General features: G+C 52.2%; 1 protein-coding gene across 1 annotated transcript in view; it reads left to right on the top strand.

Moving 5' to 3' along the window:
* The window catches only part of EMC8 (ER membrane protein complex subunit 8), a 6276-nt gene extending 1847 nt beyond the window's left edge, over positions 1-4429 (top strand). Inside the window, exons 2-5 of the mRNA XM_062499969.1 lie at positions 715-791; positions 2211-2280; positions 2766-2860; positions 3611-4429. Coding sequence (XP_062355953.1) covers positions 715-791; positions 2211-2280; positions 2766-2860; positions 3611-3770 — 402 coding nt within the window. The 3' untranslated portion in view covers positions 3771-4429. The remainder of the gene's footprint in view (positions 1-714; positions 792-2210; positions 2281-2765; positions 2861-3610) is intronic.
* The last annotated feature ends 9829 nt before the right edge of the window (positions 4430-14258 follow it).

Below are 14258 nucleotides of genomic sequence, written 5' to 3'. Positions count from 1 at the left end.
ACAAAACAACCTAAGTTTTGTTCTAGTGTAAATCAAAAATTGTGTAAATTATATGCCAAAAATGCATCTGTTTAAGCATTTACATAGAGATGTTAAATAAGGAAAAACTCTCAAAGGAAAACAGTTTTATCTCAGTTGAAATGCTGCTAAATGGCACAAACTTCTGCCTCACATTTACCTTTCACCTCAAGATTTTATTTTCTAATGAAGGCCCCAAATGGTTGCATTTTCCCCTAGAAATGTGACATTAGAAATAAAACCTTTCTGCAAGGACAGGGCAGCCACACATCTACGAGGGCAGCATTCTCTCACGTCCCTTGGCAGGTGAGCAGTGACAGAAAATTGTCCCAGCCATTGGTGGGTGAGACCCCAACCCTCTCCAGGCTGAGTTTAACTGTCCTGTCACTCAGATTTAGGCCAGGCTTTGACTGAGACAGCTCCTTGCTCTTTTGCTCCATTTGGTTAATTCTTCCCATCATTCTCCAAATGCTCTGTTGGGTTTCTCCATCCCAGCTAAATCAACACAACTGTGAGCACACCCAGAACCAGACAGAAATACTTGAAGATTTATTTCAGCTTTATTACAAGAACCCCACGGCAGAGATGGAGCAACACTGGTTTATTTACAGGGTTTGGTTTTTTGTATGTTTTTTTTTTTTAAATCCTGGAGGTTTTTTTCCCCCCTAGGATTTATTGTTACCATTGCTTTTCCAGATTGATTCCTGGTGCAAGGAGAACAGCTACGTGATAGCTGGATATTACCAGGCGAACGAACGCGTGAAAGATGCCAGGTGTGTTGGGCCAATATTTCCTTCTGTTTGCTCTTTCAGCTCGTACCTTGGACTCTGCCAGCAGCAATCATCCCCATAAATCAGGCGTGTGTGATTCACTCTGACAAGTGTCAGCTGCTTCCACATTGTCTCCGTGGGGCTGCGGGATGTGGCCTTTGGTCAGGTGCAGAAAGTCCAGGCTTTGCAGAATCCCTCCTCTCCTCCCGTGGCTGCTATAAAAGGCCACGCTTTGAACGAGTGCCAGCTTCTTGAATTGCATTTGTCAGGGAAAAAGCCAAAATCTGCAGTGTGTTTGCTCGTGCAGTATGGATCTTGGAAAGTCTGACGACTCCCAGGATCTTATGGAAAGTCAGGAGTGACCTGATTCTTTCTAAATTTCTTAATCATTGGGGAGTTTTGTCAAAGCAATTTTTTACGTGGTGAAGAGGTGGAAGATTATGTCAGTCAGGCGGTGATATCTCTTATTTAGCACTTCTTTTCCTCTGGATTAGTCGTTTTATTCCCTGCTGTCTGACTCAGATTACTCACTAAACAATGAGGGACCTTCCTGTGGAGCCACAGTTTAATTTTACATCTGTGGATTCCGTGTTTTCCCCTCTATGTATTGGACAAATCCAGGATTGGGACTAATTAGAATAAGGGCAACTTATTTAAAGTACTATGCCCTATTCCAGGAAGTGTCCGAGGTTGGATGGGGCTTGGAACGACTTGGGATAGTGGAAGGGAATGGAATGAGAGGATCTCAACCCAAACCACTCCACAGTGATCTGATTCCAGTTACTGGTTAATGTATATTCAGACTCAGTTATGTTTTTTAAGGAACACTTGTGACTTCTAAGGTATCTAACAGGGATAAAAAGATTATTTGTCCTTCTCTTATAAATCTACTGGACACATTTTTAAGAAGAAGTTACACAGTTTGCTCTCTTTGAGGTTGGAAAGAATATCACAGACTTGATGTTTCTTTAGAACTTCAGTTTGGTTTCTGAAGATAACTGGCACCACACAGAGATTGTCATTGGCACCACATTAAGTGGCACAGCATAGAGATTGTCACCTTTGAGAGGTGATGAAGGTTTTCAAAGGTTATCTGATTTTGGACAGGTTTTCAGTGCAGACTGGGGAGAAAACTCAGTTTCTTTTTTAAATGCCTGCCAGGTCAGAGTCTTTGGTCTGGGGAAAGAAGATAGGAGGCCACAAAATGTTGATTCCATGTCATTCCAAAGCCATTCCTAAACCCCGCTGAGCTCCAGTTTGGATGTTGCTGAGTGTTTTATCAGCTGTGGCATCAGCTCCTTTATCTTGTTCCTGTTTGCAAGCACCCAGAGTCACTCTCACATCTCTCTGAGCTCATTTCCTGCTGCTTTCAGCTGAAAGTCGTGGCTCCTATCACTCAGTTCCTTTTCCCTTCTGCTCCAGCCCAAACCAGGTTGCAGAGAAAGTGGCCTCCCGGATTGCCGAGGGTTTCACGGACACTGCGCTCATCATGGTAAAGAACTTCCTTCCCCTCACCCCCCTGTGTGTTCTGCCCCTGCTGCTGGGCCAGGGAAATGCTGTTGTCTGGCTCTTTTCATGAGGAATTCAGTTTCTCTTCCCTTCCAAAATGCTCTGGGGAGGAGATGCAGCAAGCAGTGAAGCTCAGTGTAAATCCACAGAGAGACTGTGGTGAGCTCTCTGCCACCTCAGAGGAACTGGAAGCCTTCTCTACATGTTCAGGCAGCAATTTCTGGCTCCAGCCCTCCTTTTGCAACTTAAATTCTTATATTTAATATCACAAACAGGGCTTTGCCTCCTCACTGCTGTGACAAAGGGCGTTGGCAGCTTAAATTTGGCAGTTTGAGGTTAAAAGTGTGGATGGGTGTAAAATGCCCTGTTTTTACAAACTGATTCTGGTTTTATTTCTTTATTTCGTTGTTTTTATCTCTTGGGGTGCTGAGGAGGAGACTGAGGTGGTGTTTCTGTGTCCCACCCCAGGTTGACAACACCAAGTTCACCATGGAGTGTGTGGAGCCTGCCATCCACGTGTATGAGCTGCACGAGAACAAGTGGAGGTGCAAGGACCCACACATGTGAGTGACTGTAACACGGGGTGCTTGCACCACTTAATTAGTGGTTTGTCTGCAGTTTCTTCTGTTTTCACTCAGAGCCAGGATTTAAAAACACAAAGGAAATTAATTTTCTCATATTCAGGCTTGGTTGTTTATTAAATCTTATTTGAAGTACAGGGAGTTCTGCGACGCTCCTAGCTACCTGCTAAAAGTGAGCAAAATGGAGATGAATCCATCTGCTGCAAGGTCTTTTAAAGCTACACAGTCCAATAGAGAACTAACACCTATATTATTTATCCTTTTAACCCAATAATTAACTTCCCATGACCCTCAGTGTGGCCCCAACTGTCCAACCAGAAACTACCATGAAAAAGAAGGAAGAAGAACACCAAGAAAGAGACAACACCCCAAATCCTCCATCTTGTCCCACACCTATTACTGTATTATAAAAACCTCACATTTAAAACCCTTCACCATCTGAAATAACACACTTCCATTTTAACTACACACCCGTGATTTTAGCTCCATCACTCAGATATGGAATCCTTCTCCAAGGCCTCAGGTCAAAAGCAGTGTTCTCCTGGGGGTCAGTGCCACAAAGCACAAAAAGCTCCAAAAATCCCAGATTTCTGGGATCCAGCAAGTGAACTGGGAATTTTAGTGGATTTGGGGAAAAAACAACTTTGTGTGAGGATGCCGCAGCGTGGCTTGATTTTTCCAGAGATTTTTTTGTGGTGATTCCAATTGATGCCTGGTTCTTTTCCATGCCAGTGACTTCTGTGAAGATTGGACTGAAGCCCAGAGAATCGCTGCATCCCTCCTGGACAGCAAGTCCTACGAGACACTGGTGGATTTTGATAATCACCTGGATGACATCCGCAACGACTGGACCAACCCGGAGATCAACAAAGCTGTGCTGCACCTGTGCTAGGAGGGATCCTCCTGACTAATCCATGGGCATTCCCACTGTACTGAAGAGAGATAAATGTTATTTTTGAATGTAAATAGAATTAATATTCAGTACTTTGTGTGGAAAGCTGACTGATTAAAGAGGAGTGGCCTGTCCCGTGGCACGGTGCTGTGTCCCTAAAGCCATGGAATGTTGGTGGTGACATTCCCTGGAAGAGCTGCCTGCTGTCCTCGTGGACACCATCCCACTTGTAGTGAATGTTGCTATTCCTTGGAAACCTGAACTGCTTCTGCTTGGCCCCCACTGTTCCTATTCCAAAGTTTTGACTTCAGCTTTTCTAACTTTAGAGAGGTTACTTTTTAACGATTTCTGGAAATACCTTTCCAAAAAAAAGAAAATCATGTCCTCAGATGAGAGATTTTAAGGGCAAATAGATCAAATGGGAAGTGAATGGTTTCTTCTGGCCTGGGTTGGAATTGTAACTCTCTTGGCACAGTAAAATGCAATCTGCTGAGGATGTTCCATGCTCATGTGTCACCTGTTTTGCAGTGCTCTAGCATGACAGAGAGTTTTAAAGCAGTATGCCCAAATAATCTGGTGGTTCCTGCTCTCCGTGGGCTTGGCAAGCACAGTTACTGCTTGAATGTGTTAAACTCAAAGTAAATTATTTATAAAAAGGACTAGAAGCACAGTGCTGTGTTTGAATCCACAGTTGGAGTGTACAGTAGTGAAATACTTTATTAATTTTGTGCGTTTGGGGGGGTGTTAATCAGCAGATCTCATTTTCCACATGATCCGAGTACATGGAATCCAGGAGCCTGGATACAGCCTAGTTCAGCTTGCCTTGTCTTACCCATTAATTATTTCCACGGAGAAGTTTCCTGGACAATGCAGCTTTATACCAGCCTAGAAGAGCTCTTTGTAAGCCCTTGTTGCCTCACTCCTCGTGGTTGTTTGCTCAACTGTAGTTAAACACAGCCTCAGCCTGCAACAGTTCCTTCGGATTTCCTTCTCTTCCTGCCCAGAAATGTTGTTACAAGGAAGATCCAAATATCCACAAAATGTCTGTCTGCCTGTGTCCAATCTTAGTGTTAAAATCACAGCAAAGTTTGGGTTGGAAGGGACTTGAAGATCATCTCATTGCATGGGCAGGGACACCTTCCTCATGACCAGGTTGCTCCAAGTTTTACTGCTGGTCTTGGAGAGGGATGGGGCAAGGCTAAAATCCTATTTGCAGCAGGGAATAGACCCTGGATGCCCCCAGGCTGTGGAGTTCCCTCCAGGTGAGATTCCACAGGGCCATGAGGTGAGGTCGGAGGGAGGAGAGGAAGTTTTGGACGCTTTGGGTTTTATCTCCCTGCTGTGCATGGGTGAGGTGTGATTACCAAAGAGATTGGCACCGAGTCAGGAACCTTCCCTAGGCTGAGTCAGGCTTGCAGGAGAGGGAAATGTTTTCACTTGTTGACTGAAAACATGTATTTAGCTCCCAAAAACATCGAGATAACACATTCCAGTGGCTGCTCCACTCCACGTCTGTAGGAAAAAGATACCCTGGGAGCAGAATGCAAAGCACTCAGGCTGCAATAAGAGGACTTTGTACAAACACCCGGGGAAATCCAAGGCATTGTTCCAGTGGCAGATCATTATCTCAGCCAGATTCCTCGTGTGGGGTTGTCACAAGGAGCTGCTGCATCTCTTGAGCCATGGGAAATGGGAAATGTGTTTCTCATTCTTTGTAATAGCATCTCCTAATCAAGCTTTGATCATAAATATGCAAATTCAGGCTAATCCTGCTCCCCTTGTGAGGCAGAGTCTGTCTCCTCAGTGTAACCTGCTGGAATATTCCCTGTGACTAACCTGGGACAGGGTGCTGGCAGGGGAGCAGATTTTAGTGCTTTGTCTTCCCCTTTTTTTAATCTTCCCTTTGCTTTCAAATGAGGATTTATTTTTTTTTTTTTTTTGCCACCAGCAGAAGCCCAGGCTGAATTTAAGCAAAGAGGACAAACCTGCAGATCTTATCTCCCCTGTCCTATTTGCATTGAAGGCTGGACAAAAGCAGCAATTCCATAAATCCAGGCAGCCACCCTGGCTTTCCTGAAAGAATGAGGAAGCTGCAGGGCTCAAGGAAGGCTGTGTTCCCCTTTCCTGCTGATGTGCTCAGAGCAAATGCTGCTTTCCTGGCTGCTTGATCCGCTGGATTCAGCACAGGAATTCAAGGTAATTCCTTTTAAAACTTCAGGGGGAGGAAATCTTGGGGAAGGCACCTCTTGCTGGAGCCCTGGTGAGAGCTGGGAAGGCAGCCCTGGGAATGTGTGTCCTACTCTTTTTTTTTTGTTTGTTTGTTAGCAATTAATGACTTTCAAGATTAACATTTTTCCTCCCTGTCCACCAAAATTTGAAGATTTGCCATTTACCTGCCCAGCTGTTTTAAATTGCAACTTTTTACCTCATCCACACAACCTGTAGCACTTTGAAAAAAGAATCCCTGAATGGTTTGGGATGGAAGGGACCTTAGAATCATCTCATTCCACCCCCTGCCATGGGCAGGGACACCTTCCACTATCCCAGGTTGCTCCAAGCCTCAGTGTCCAGCCTGACCTTGGACACTTCCAGGGATCCAGGGGAAGCCACAGCTGCTCTGAGAATCTGTGCCAGGGCCTGCCCACCCTCCCAGGGAACAATTTTTTCCCAATATCCCATCTAAGGGCAGTGGGAGTCATTCCCTGTGTCCTGTCCCTCCATCCCTTGTCCCCAGTCCCTCTCCAGCTCTCCTGGAGCCCCTTCAGGCACTGCCAGGGGCTCTGAGCTCTCCCTGGGGCCTTCTCCAGGTGAATCCCCCCCAGCTCTCCCAGCCTGTGGGATTCTATTTGTCCCACTCAAGACGATTTTTCAGAACTGTGACAAAACAACCCCACAAGCAGATGGATGACAGGAGCCCTGGAATCCCTGCTCAGCTGTTCCTGGGGCACCCACAAGTGAGGTCCCTGTTCCCAGGGAATGCCAGGCCCCTCATTCTCCCTGAGCTCATCACTCTGTGTGTGCATACGAGGATTTGGGGAAGTTTTTTTTTCCCCATCCAGCAAGCAAAGCGGCCTTCTGCTGGCATTTTCCCTCTTCCCATCTGCTCCTGGGATGTTCCCTCCCCAAGGAAAGTGAGCAGAGATGTAACAGCTCCAGCTCCTGGAGCCGATTTGGATGCGGGAGCAGGTGAGCAGTTCAGACATCACCTGGAACAGCTGGAGCCAGCAGCAGACAGATGTGCAGAGCCCACCCCAGCCGTGAGGGGCGGCCCCCCTGTCCCCAAGAATTCTTTCTGCGAGTGGCAGGCGAGGAGAGGTGACGGTGACAGATGCAGGAAGCAATGCCGGGGCTCTCTGCTCCCTGGCTCTGCGCCTAATCGCTGCACTCCTCGATCTGGGAAGCGTCTGGAGATGCCGGTGGAGGAGGGCACTGCCCGGGAGAGCCGGGATAATGCTAATGGAGGAGGCTCTTAGTGGGGTGGGCTTGCGGCTGAGTGCAGCCTGGAAAATGGCCTCGAGGGGAAATGTGCTCGATTTGTGAGCTCTGCTTCTCGTTTGGGTGGAATTCAGCTCCTGGAACCGAGCCGGGGCACCCACACGAGCTGGTCCCTATTGGGCTGCTCCCCTCCATCCTACCCAGGCTCTGTTATTCCCAGCTGGATTTAAACACCTCCACACATCCCGGTGCTGCACCACAACCCTGTCCTTGCTTCCTCCAGCGCCCTGACCCATCCCTCCCGCAGCCAGCAGCGCTTTCTGTGTGCCCAAGGATCCGCTGAGGACTTTATCGATTTCCCTTTCTTTTTTTTTTTTTTTTTTCCCACTGTCGCTTTTAGACCACATTTTCACCCAGCCTTCTCCTCCGAAAGTACACCCCAGCTGCATCCCTTCCTTTTGGTTTCCCGTGGAAGGCGGCAGTGGCAGATTCGGAGAGGACGGAGACGGGGGGCTGGCAGGGGGGACAGCGCTCCTGCGTGTGGCAATTCCAGCCTGCCGGAGCTGGGATGAGGGAAGCAGGGAAGTCTGCTCTTAAAAATACCCGGTAGGTGGGCTGGGGCTGAGGGGTCACTCTGCGAGCGCCTCCAGGCAGCGCCGCTCCGGCTGCAGCACTTTAGCGGGATGCGGGCAGGATCCGTGCCAGGCATGGCCCACTCTGCGCACTGCCAAGGCCGAAGGAAACGACACAGCCCTTCCTAGAAATGCACCCTGGAGCTTTCAAGATGGACCTAATTGAAAAACTCTATCGAGGTTGTAGCAGCAGGGGATAAAAGGGAAAGCTGGGCCCAGATTAACCCGGAGCTCAGCGAGCCGGGAAGCGCGGCAGCCGTGGCCAGGTCCCTAAGCCAATTCCTGGCCGTGGTCTCCCAGCTGAATCCATGCTGGGAGAGAGCCGCTTTGTTCTGGATGCAGGAGGTCTCTGTGCCTCAGGTACGTGCTCGCTCCCCGCTTCGCTCCCGACCCCCGCTGCAGCAGCTCCCGCCTCATCCCGCTGGATTTTCTCCGGGGGTGCTTCCAGCCCACGCGGTTCCTTCCCGTTGCTCACTCTGCCGGTCCTGCCAAGAGCCCGTGCTTAGGGAATGCTGGAGCTGCTCCAGTTTACCCGGAGCCTGCATCTTCAGCGGCCTCCTTGTGACATCCTCCTCCCTCGCCACGCCCGGCATCCCCTCCGGGTACCGCTCGCCAGCCCTGGATGACTCTGGATCTCCGGGAGGGAATTTCTTCTCCGCTCCCGGCACTGGCTGCCACTTCCAGCTCCGGCAAGCCCCAGGCAGGACCATTTTTTCTGGGGCAGCTCCAGAGCCAAGCTGGGAGCAGCCCTTTCCCCTGCTCGGGCCAGAAGGGACGGGGGCAGGAGGGGACAGGTGGCCTCGTTGCTCGGTTAGCACAGAGCCAGGGTGACGTGTCACCTGCGTTAGCAGACCCTGGCACTCGGTGACCCAGAAAGCTGCTTCCTCCCCTGCCTGCTGAAAGGGGAGCCCAGCTGGTGTTTGCAGGAACAGCTCCTGAAAGGAGCCAGCAGAGCCGCTCCGGGCTCTCCAGCCAAAGCTTTTCTTGTGGCCAGTGTTTGCACAACACGTCCCTTGTCCCTGCGGTTCCTCTGGCGCCTGGGATGCATCAGCTCTCCCTGCCCTTCCCCCGAAGGGAATTTGGAAGGCTGCCTTCCATCGTCACCCCCCCACCAGGGCTTCAGCCCCGGGGGCAGGGTGGAGCAGGAGGATTGGGAAGCGCCAGGAGAGGAGCAGCCCAGCCACCAAAGGGACACAGCCAGGACTGGAAACCAGCCAGTGACCACCTCAGGGGACAGCCAGGTGCTGGCCAGCTCTGGAATCTTCCTCCAGGGAGTGAAGCTGGCTCCAAATCCCCCCACCCCCGAGCCCACCCTCCTCCTCCCCTGCCCAGCTGGTTCTTGCTGGGCTTTGGCCACTTGCCCTGACGTGATGCTCAGCAAGTCACAGCTCAGAGCCTTGTCACAGGAATCAGGAACTCCTGGAAGGGATGTGACACTGGAAAAGGGAGTATTGAGCCCACTGGGCTGCTCCTGTTCCTGGCACTCAGCTCTCCCTAACCCTGCTTACCCAGCAATGACAAGGACCCCACAGCAGAGGGGCTCCAGGCCATTCCCAGTCACCTCAAGGTGGACAACCTCCACTTTTTAAACCTTCACAAATGTTTTTGCTTTGCTCACCAGCCCCGGCGAGGACGAGAAAGAGTGTTTGACGCTGTGTTTGTGCCTCTCAGGTGTCAGCAGAGCAGCTGGAGCTGTGCTGCACCCGCAGAACTAACCACAGGTATTTTAGCAGCCTGGTGTTTATGTTTCCCACCCCTACTGCAGCAAGACAATCACTTTCTGTCACTGTTGTAGCAACAACTGCTGCTCCAGGCGAGGCTAATTCCAGCCCTCGTGGGTTTGGGGTTGTTTGTTCTCACCCAGCAGCAGCAAACAGGTAGTTTTGGAGACAGGCAGTAAAAGAGCTCAAGGTGGAGGCAGGATTTGTGCTGCTCTGACTGGATTTGTGCTGCCAAGGAGCGATCCCTGGCTCCATGGGATGCTGCGTGCTCTGAGTTTGGGATGGGATCCTGAAAGGTCAGGTTTGCCGCGCTCTGGTTCAGGACTCATCTCTAACTCTTAGACTTTGCAGCTGAACAGAGGAAATAAATCCACATAAACCGCTTAATCTGTTGTTTTCTGGTGGGGAAAAAAGGAACTGTGAGTTGCAAACGTCTCTGCCCAGGACTGTGCCTGCAGCTGGAGCTGCAGCCTTGCCCCTGTGGCACCCTGCCCGCTCCTGGAGCTTTGCAATAACTCAGTTATCTGACAAATCGGAGGAGTCAGATAGGGAAGGAAATCAGCTCTTCCCAGATTTCTGATTTTCATCAGACATGGCAGCACCAAACCAGCAGAAAGTGAAGCAAAACCACCCGTTCCCTCTCCGTGCTGCCCTTCATGCCCATCCCCTCACGGCTTGGTGGGGCTCTGATCCCATCGGAGAACCTCCCAAAATCCTGGCATCAGTTCTCTTCCGATGCCTGGGTGAAGTTCCAAGCTTTCCTTCCCTTCCATCCCCTCCCTCCAGCAGCCGGGGGGATGTTTAATGTGCGGCCGGCGTTCCCTGCAGGCCGGCGCCCTGGATTTGAACCGATGCTTTTCAGCTCCGGCTGAAAAGGAGCCGGCTCGGGGCCTCGCCTCTTAATTGCGGAGGAGGGGGAACATGGAAAAGCCTCTGGCTGCTGCTAATGCAGGCGAAGGAGGCTGCTCCGGAGGCACAGCCTTCTCCCGGGCATCCTCCCAGCGGGGTGGGACCCGACCCGGAGCGCTCATCCTGGGAATGGTGAGGAACCCGCTGCCTCCTGGTGCTCTTCCCGCTGCCAGTCTGGGGTCGGGGCTGGGAAGGGGAAACGATGCTTCCTGCAAGCTGGAGAAGGTGGAGGTGCTCCCAGAGGTTGATGTCTGTCGACATCAGGACCTTAGGGATGCCGATGGGTCTTGCTAGAGCTGGGTGGGGACACTCACTGGCCTTTTCCAGGCACTTGGTAGCCCTCAGGCTGCTTGTAGGGGTGTTGGATGCCCGGGGGCTTTGCTGGAAGCCCAGGGCACTCCTTCCTCTCTGTCTGCCAGCTCTGGACTGGCTTGTGCATCGGGGTGAAAGGAAAACAGCGTTTCCTCATCACCCAAGGGCTTTGCTGGGCATGGATGGGGTTGGAGTGGGGGCTGGATGGGAGGAGCCGGGGCTCCGCTAACCTGATTAACCAGGTTCCCAACCAACCTCGCCAAACCCAAAGGCGGGCGGCTGCCACCTCCTGCCGCCCTCCTCTTGAAGGGAACCCCCTTGGAGGCTCCGGCATCCCGGAGCAGCCGTGTGCGGTGGGAGGTGGGATGCGACCGCGGGCATCGCCCCTCCGGGCACCGGGTAAGTGCCACCCCCCCCTCGGAGCTTTGTCCCTTTTTCCCCTCCCCAGTGCACCCTCCGAGTGTCCCCCCTGCCCGGTCCCAGCTCCTGTGATGAGTGTCTGGGGGTTTTTGGAGCGTGAACTCGTCGGGATGCAAACATTCCTTTGGCCTGGCGCTGGCACAGGGGAGAGAAGTTGGAGCCTCAGCAGCGAGCACCAGGAATCCCGCTGGGATGCTCCCAGGGGGAATTCTCTAGCCAAATTCTGGAGCTGGAATCTGGCCCTCAGCCATGGGGAGGGGGCTGCTGGGTCCTGCAAGGGTTTGGCCACAGGGGGTGATCCCAGAGGAGCAGACCCCAGAGGATCAGATCCCAGAGGAGATCCCCTGTGCACAGAGCTGGGTGACCCCAGTGTGACCCTCCTCTGTCCCTGAGTGGTGTGAGCCACCAGCAGGGTGCCAAAATCCACATGATTTGCCTCGGAACAGATTTCTTGATATTTGGGCAGCCTCCAGGAGAGCTGCAAAGTGAGGTCCTGGGAAGGACTTCACTCCCCAGCAGTGGGGTGGGTTACAGCTCAGGCTGCACCTGCGGAACAGATAAAAATACAGAATTAAAAGCAGAGAGAGCAAATTTTCACTTCCCCTTGCTGGATGCTGCTGACCCACCTCAGGGCTTCTTGGAAAGGCAGAGGTCAGGCAGGGGGAGCAGAGGCTTGGAAGAGAGCTTAGAAGAGCCAAAATGATTCACTGACCCTCATCCCAATGAGCTTTTCCCAGCAGCTGTGGGAGGAGGGGTGAAGATTTCCCAATAAAGGGACTTTTTTTCACAGAAAAATTCGCAGCATCTTGAAAAAATGATGTCCCAAGTGGGAATCATCCATCCAGAAGCTCTTGGGACATCAGGGGTGCCCAAGAGGAGCAGGATGATGTGAATTCCAGCAGTTTATCCCAGCAGCTGCTGCAGCTCAGCCCGAGGGAGGCAGCCCTGGGAGCATCTCTCTGTTTCCGTGTGTGGACTCAGGGTTTTCTCTGCAAGAACCAACCTAAAACCAATCCAATAGCTCCTGCTCACAACCTTCTCATCCCAAAATATTTTCAGCCAAGATCCTGGGAGTGGAGAAGCTGGGATGGGACACCTCACCCAGCAACAGGCTCCTTCTCCACCCTCCCAAAAAGTTCTTCCTGAACCTCATCGGACCCGATTGAGTCACTGAAGTGCCGTGACATCACTCGTGGTTTTGCCAGTGAGCAGCCGCATTTCCTGTGGTGCCCGGGCTCCTGTAGACACAGGCACGCAGGGAGAGATGTGAGCTTTTAGCTCCTGCTCCTTCCTCCCTCCCAGGATCCCTTCCCTCAACCCTCACCTCTCTTCCCCAGCGCCAGCGGCGAGGGCCGGCGGTGGAGCTGGAGAGCTGGATCCCGCTGAGAGGATGAAAACATGGGGCTCAAGTTATCCTGCCTGAAAGGTGAGTTTGGGACGGGGCTTTGGGGTGTTGCTGCTCTCTGAAGGCGTCTGAGGGAAGGTTGTACCTGGAGGGGATTTAGGTGTGGGCGTGATTGGTGGAGTTTGGGAATGTGGTGGAATTTCTGAAGTCCTATGGGTGACCTGTTGCACCTGGATCACCCCGGAGAGGATTTTCCCAGCTTTATTTTCCCAGTCCTGTGCTTGTCCTTCACACTTTGCTGTCGAGAACCCATGAGTTAAGGGCAGCCCACAAGAAATCAGGTGGGTTTCCTTGGAGGCAGGGAAGGGCTGCTCAGGGACATGTGGATGGGATGCGGGGGTCAGCCCAGAGCCAGGGTTCTGGCTCCTGGTCTCCAGGCTGACCCCAAGCATCCTGCACTGCTCCACTCTTCCCAGGGATACTCCAACCAGGAGCTTCTTCCCCAACTTTAATTTTCTTAATGGGTTTAGGCTGGGAATGGCATCAGGAATGTCTGCACTGTGGGAGAGTGGGAGCTTTTAATGCTGCTGGCCTCACAGGGTGAAGGCTGGATATCACATCTCCCATTAGCTCTGCATCCCTCTGACTCCTGGTAATCATCCTTGGGGTCGTTAGGGATGGGACTTAATGAGGATCCCACTTTAGGATGCAGAGCTGCCTCTTCCCTGGCTTTTCCCAAGCCCAGATTCTTTGAGATTCTGGTTGTGATGGGCACAGAGTTGGATGCATCACCCAAAAATGAGCTCTGCCCCCTGTCTGCATCTGGAATGTTGGAAGGGAGTGGCTGGGAGGGTTTGAGGTCTCACACCTCCCCCCTCCCCCATCCAACAAGGAATAACAGAACAGGTGAAGCAAGCGGCCAGGGAATCCCAATCCTCCCCCAAATCCAGGACAGAGCCCCAAAACATTCCCCCATGCCTCCAGGCCCATGTGATGAGCTTGGAGTCTGGAATACAAGAAAAGACCCTCCCCCTTTTCCAGCTCCCTTACATAAGGCAGGGCTTTATCCTTAATTAAAAAGAGATTAAAAATATCAGTGTCTGTCCCCTCCAGGCATTTTCCTGCTTGGGAAGAGCTGAAACCTCCCTGGATGCCGCCTGTGCCACACGGGGGCTTTTCTCCTGATTAAAAAAGCAGATTAAAGCGATCTTCTCCCCTCAGGGGGAGTGGGCTGGGCAGTTGGTCAGATGAGGAGGGGGATGCATCTAGGAAACCCCCCCAAAATCCAAGGTGGATCCAGGGGAGGAGATGTGAGGATGCTGTGGGTACTCCAGTGGATCATAAAGACACCGAGGAGGGCGGGGAGATGGGAGATGCTGTAGCCCAGCGCCTGATCTCCTTTTATCCCCCTTTTATCCCCCCAAATTTCCCCAGGCTTGAAGATGTGTGTGAGCAGCAGGAACGGCAGCGACGGGACCCCGGCGGCATCCTCGGGACAGAAGCACCTGCACGTGCCCTCCATCATCGTCACACCTCCCACGCCCACGGGGACCACGCTGTCCCGCGAGGGGCGGCGCGGGGAGAGCCCCTCACCCTGCAGCCAGTGCTGAGAGGGGACATGGGGGATACCCAGTCTGGCAGGACCTGTCCCTGCTCCATCAGGATGGAGCCACAGCCTCCAGGGTGCAGCTCCCAGGGACTCACGGGGCACCCA

Source organism: Cinclus cinclus, chromosome 11 (assembly GCF_963662255.1).
Source record: "Cinclus cinclus chromosome 11, bCinCin1.1, whole genome shotgun sequence".
NCBI classification, from domain to species: Eukaryota; Metazoa; Chordata; class Aves; order Passeriformes; family Cinclidae; genus Cinclus; species Cinclus cinclus.
This window is presented reverse-complemented; position numbering and strand designations above follow the sequence as displayed.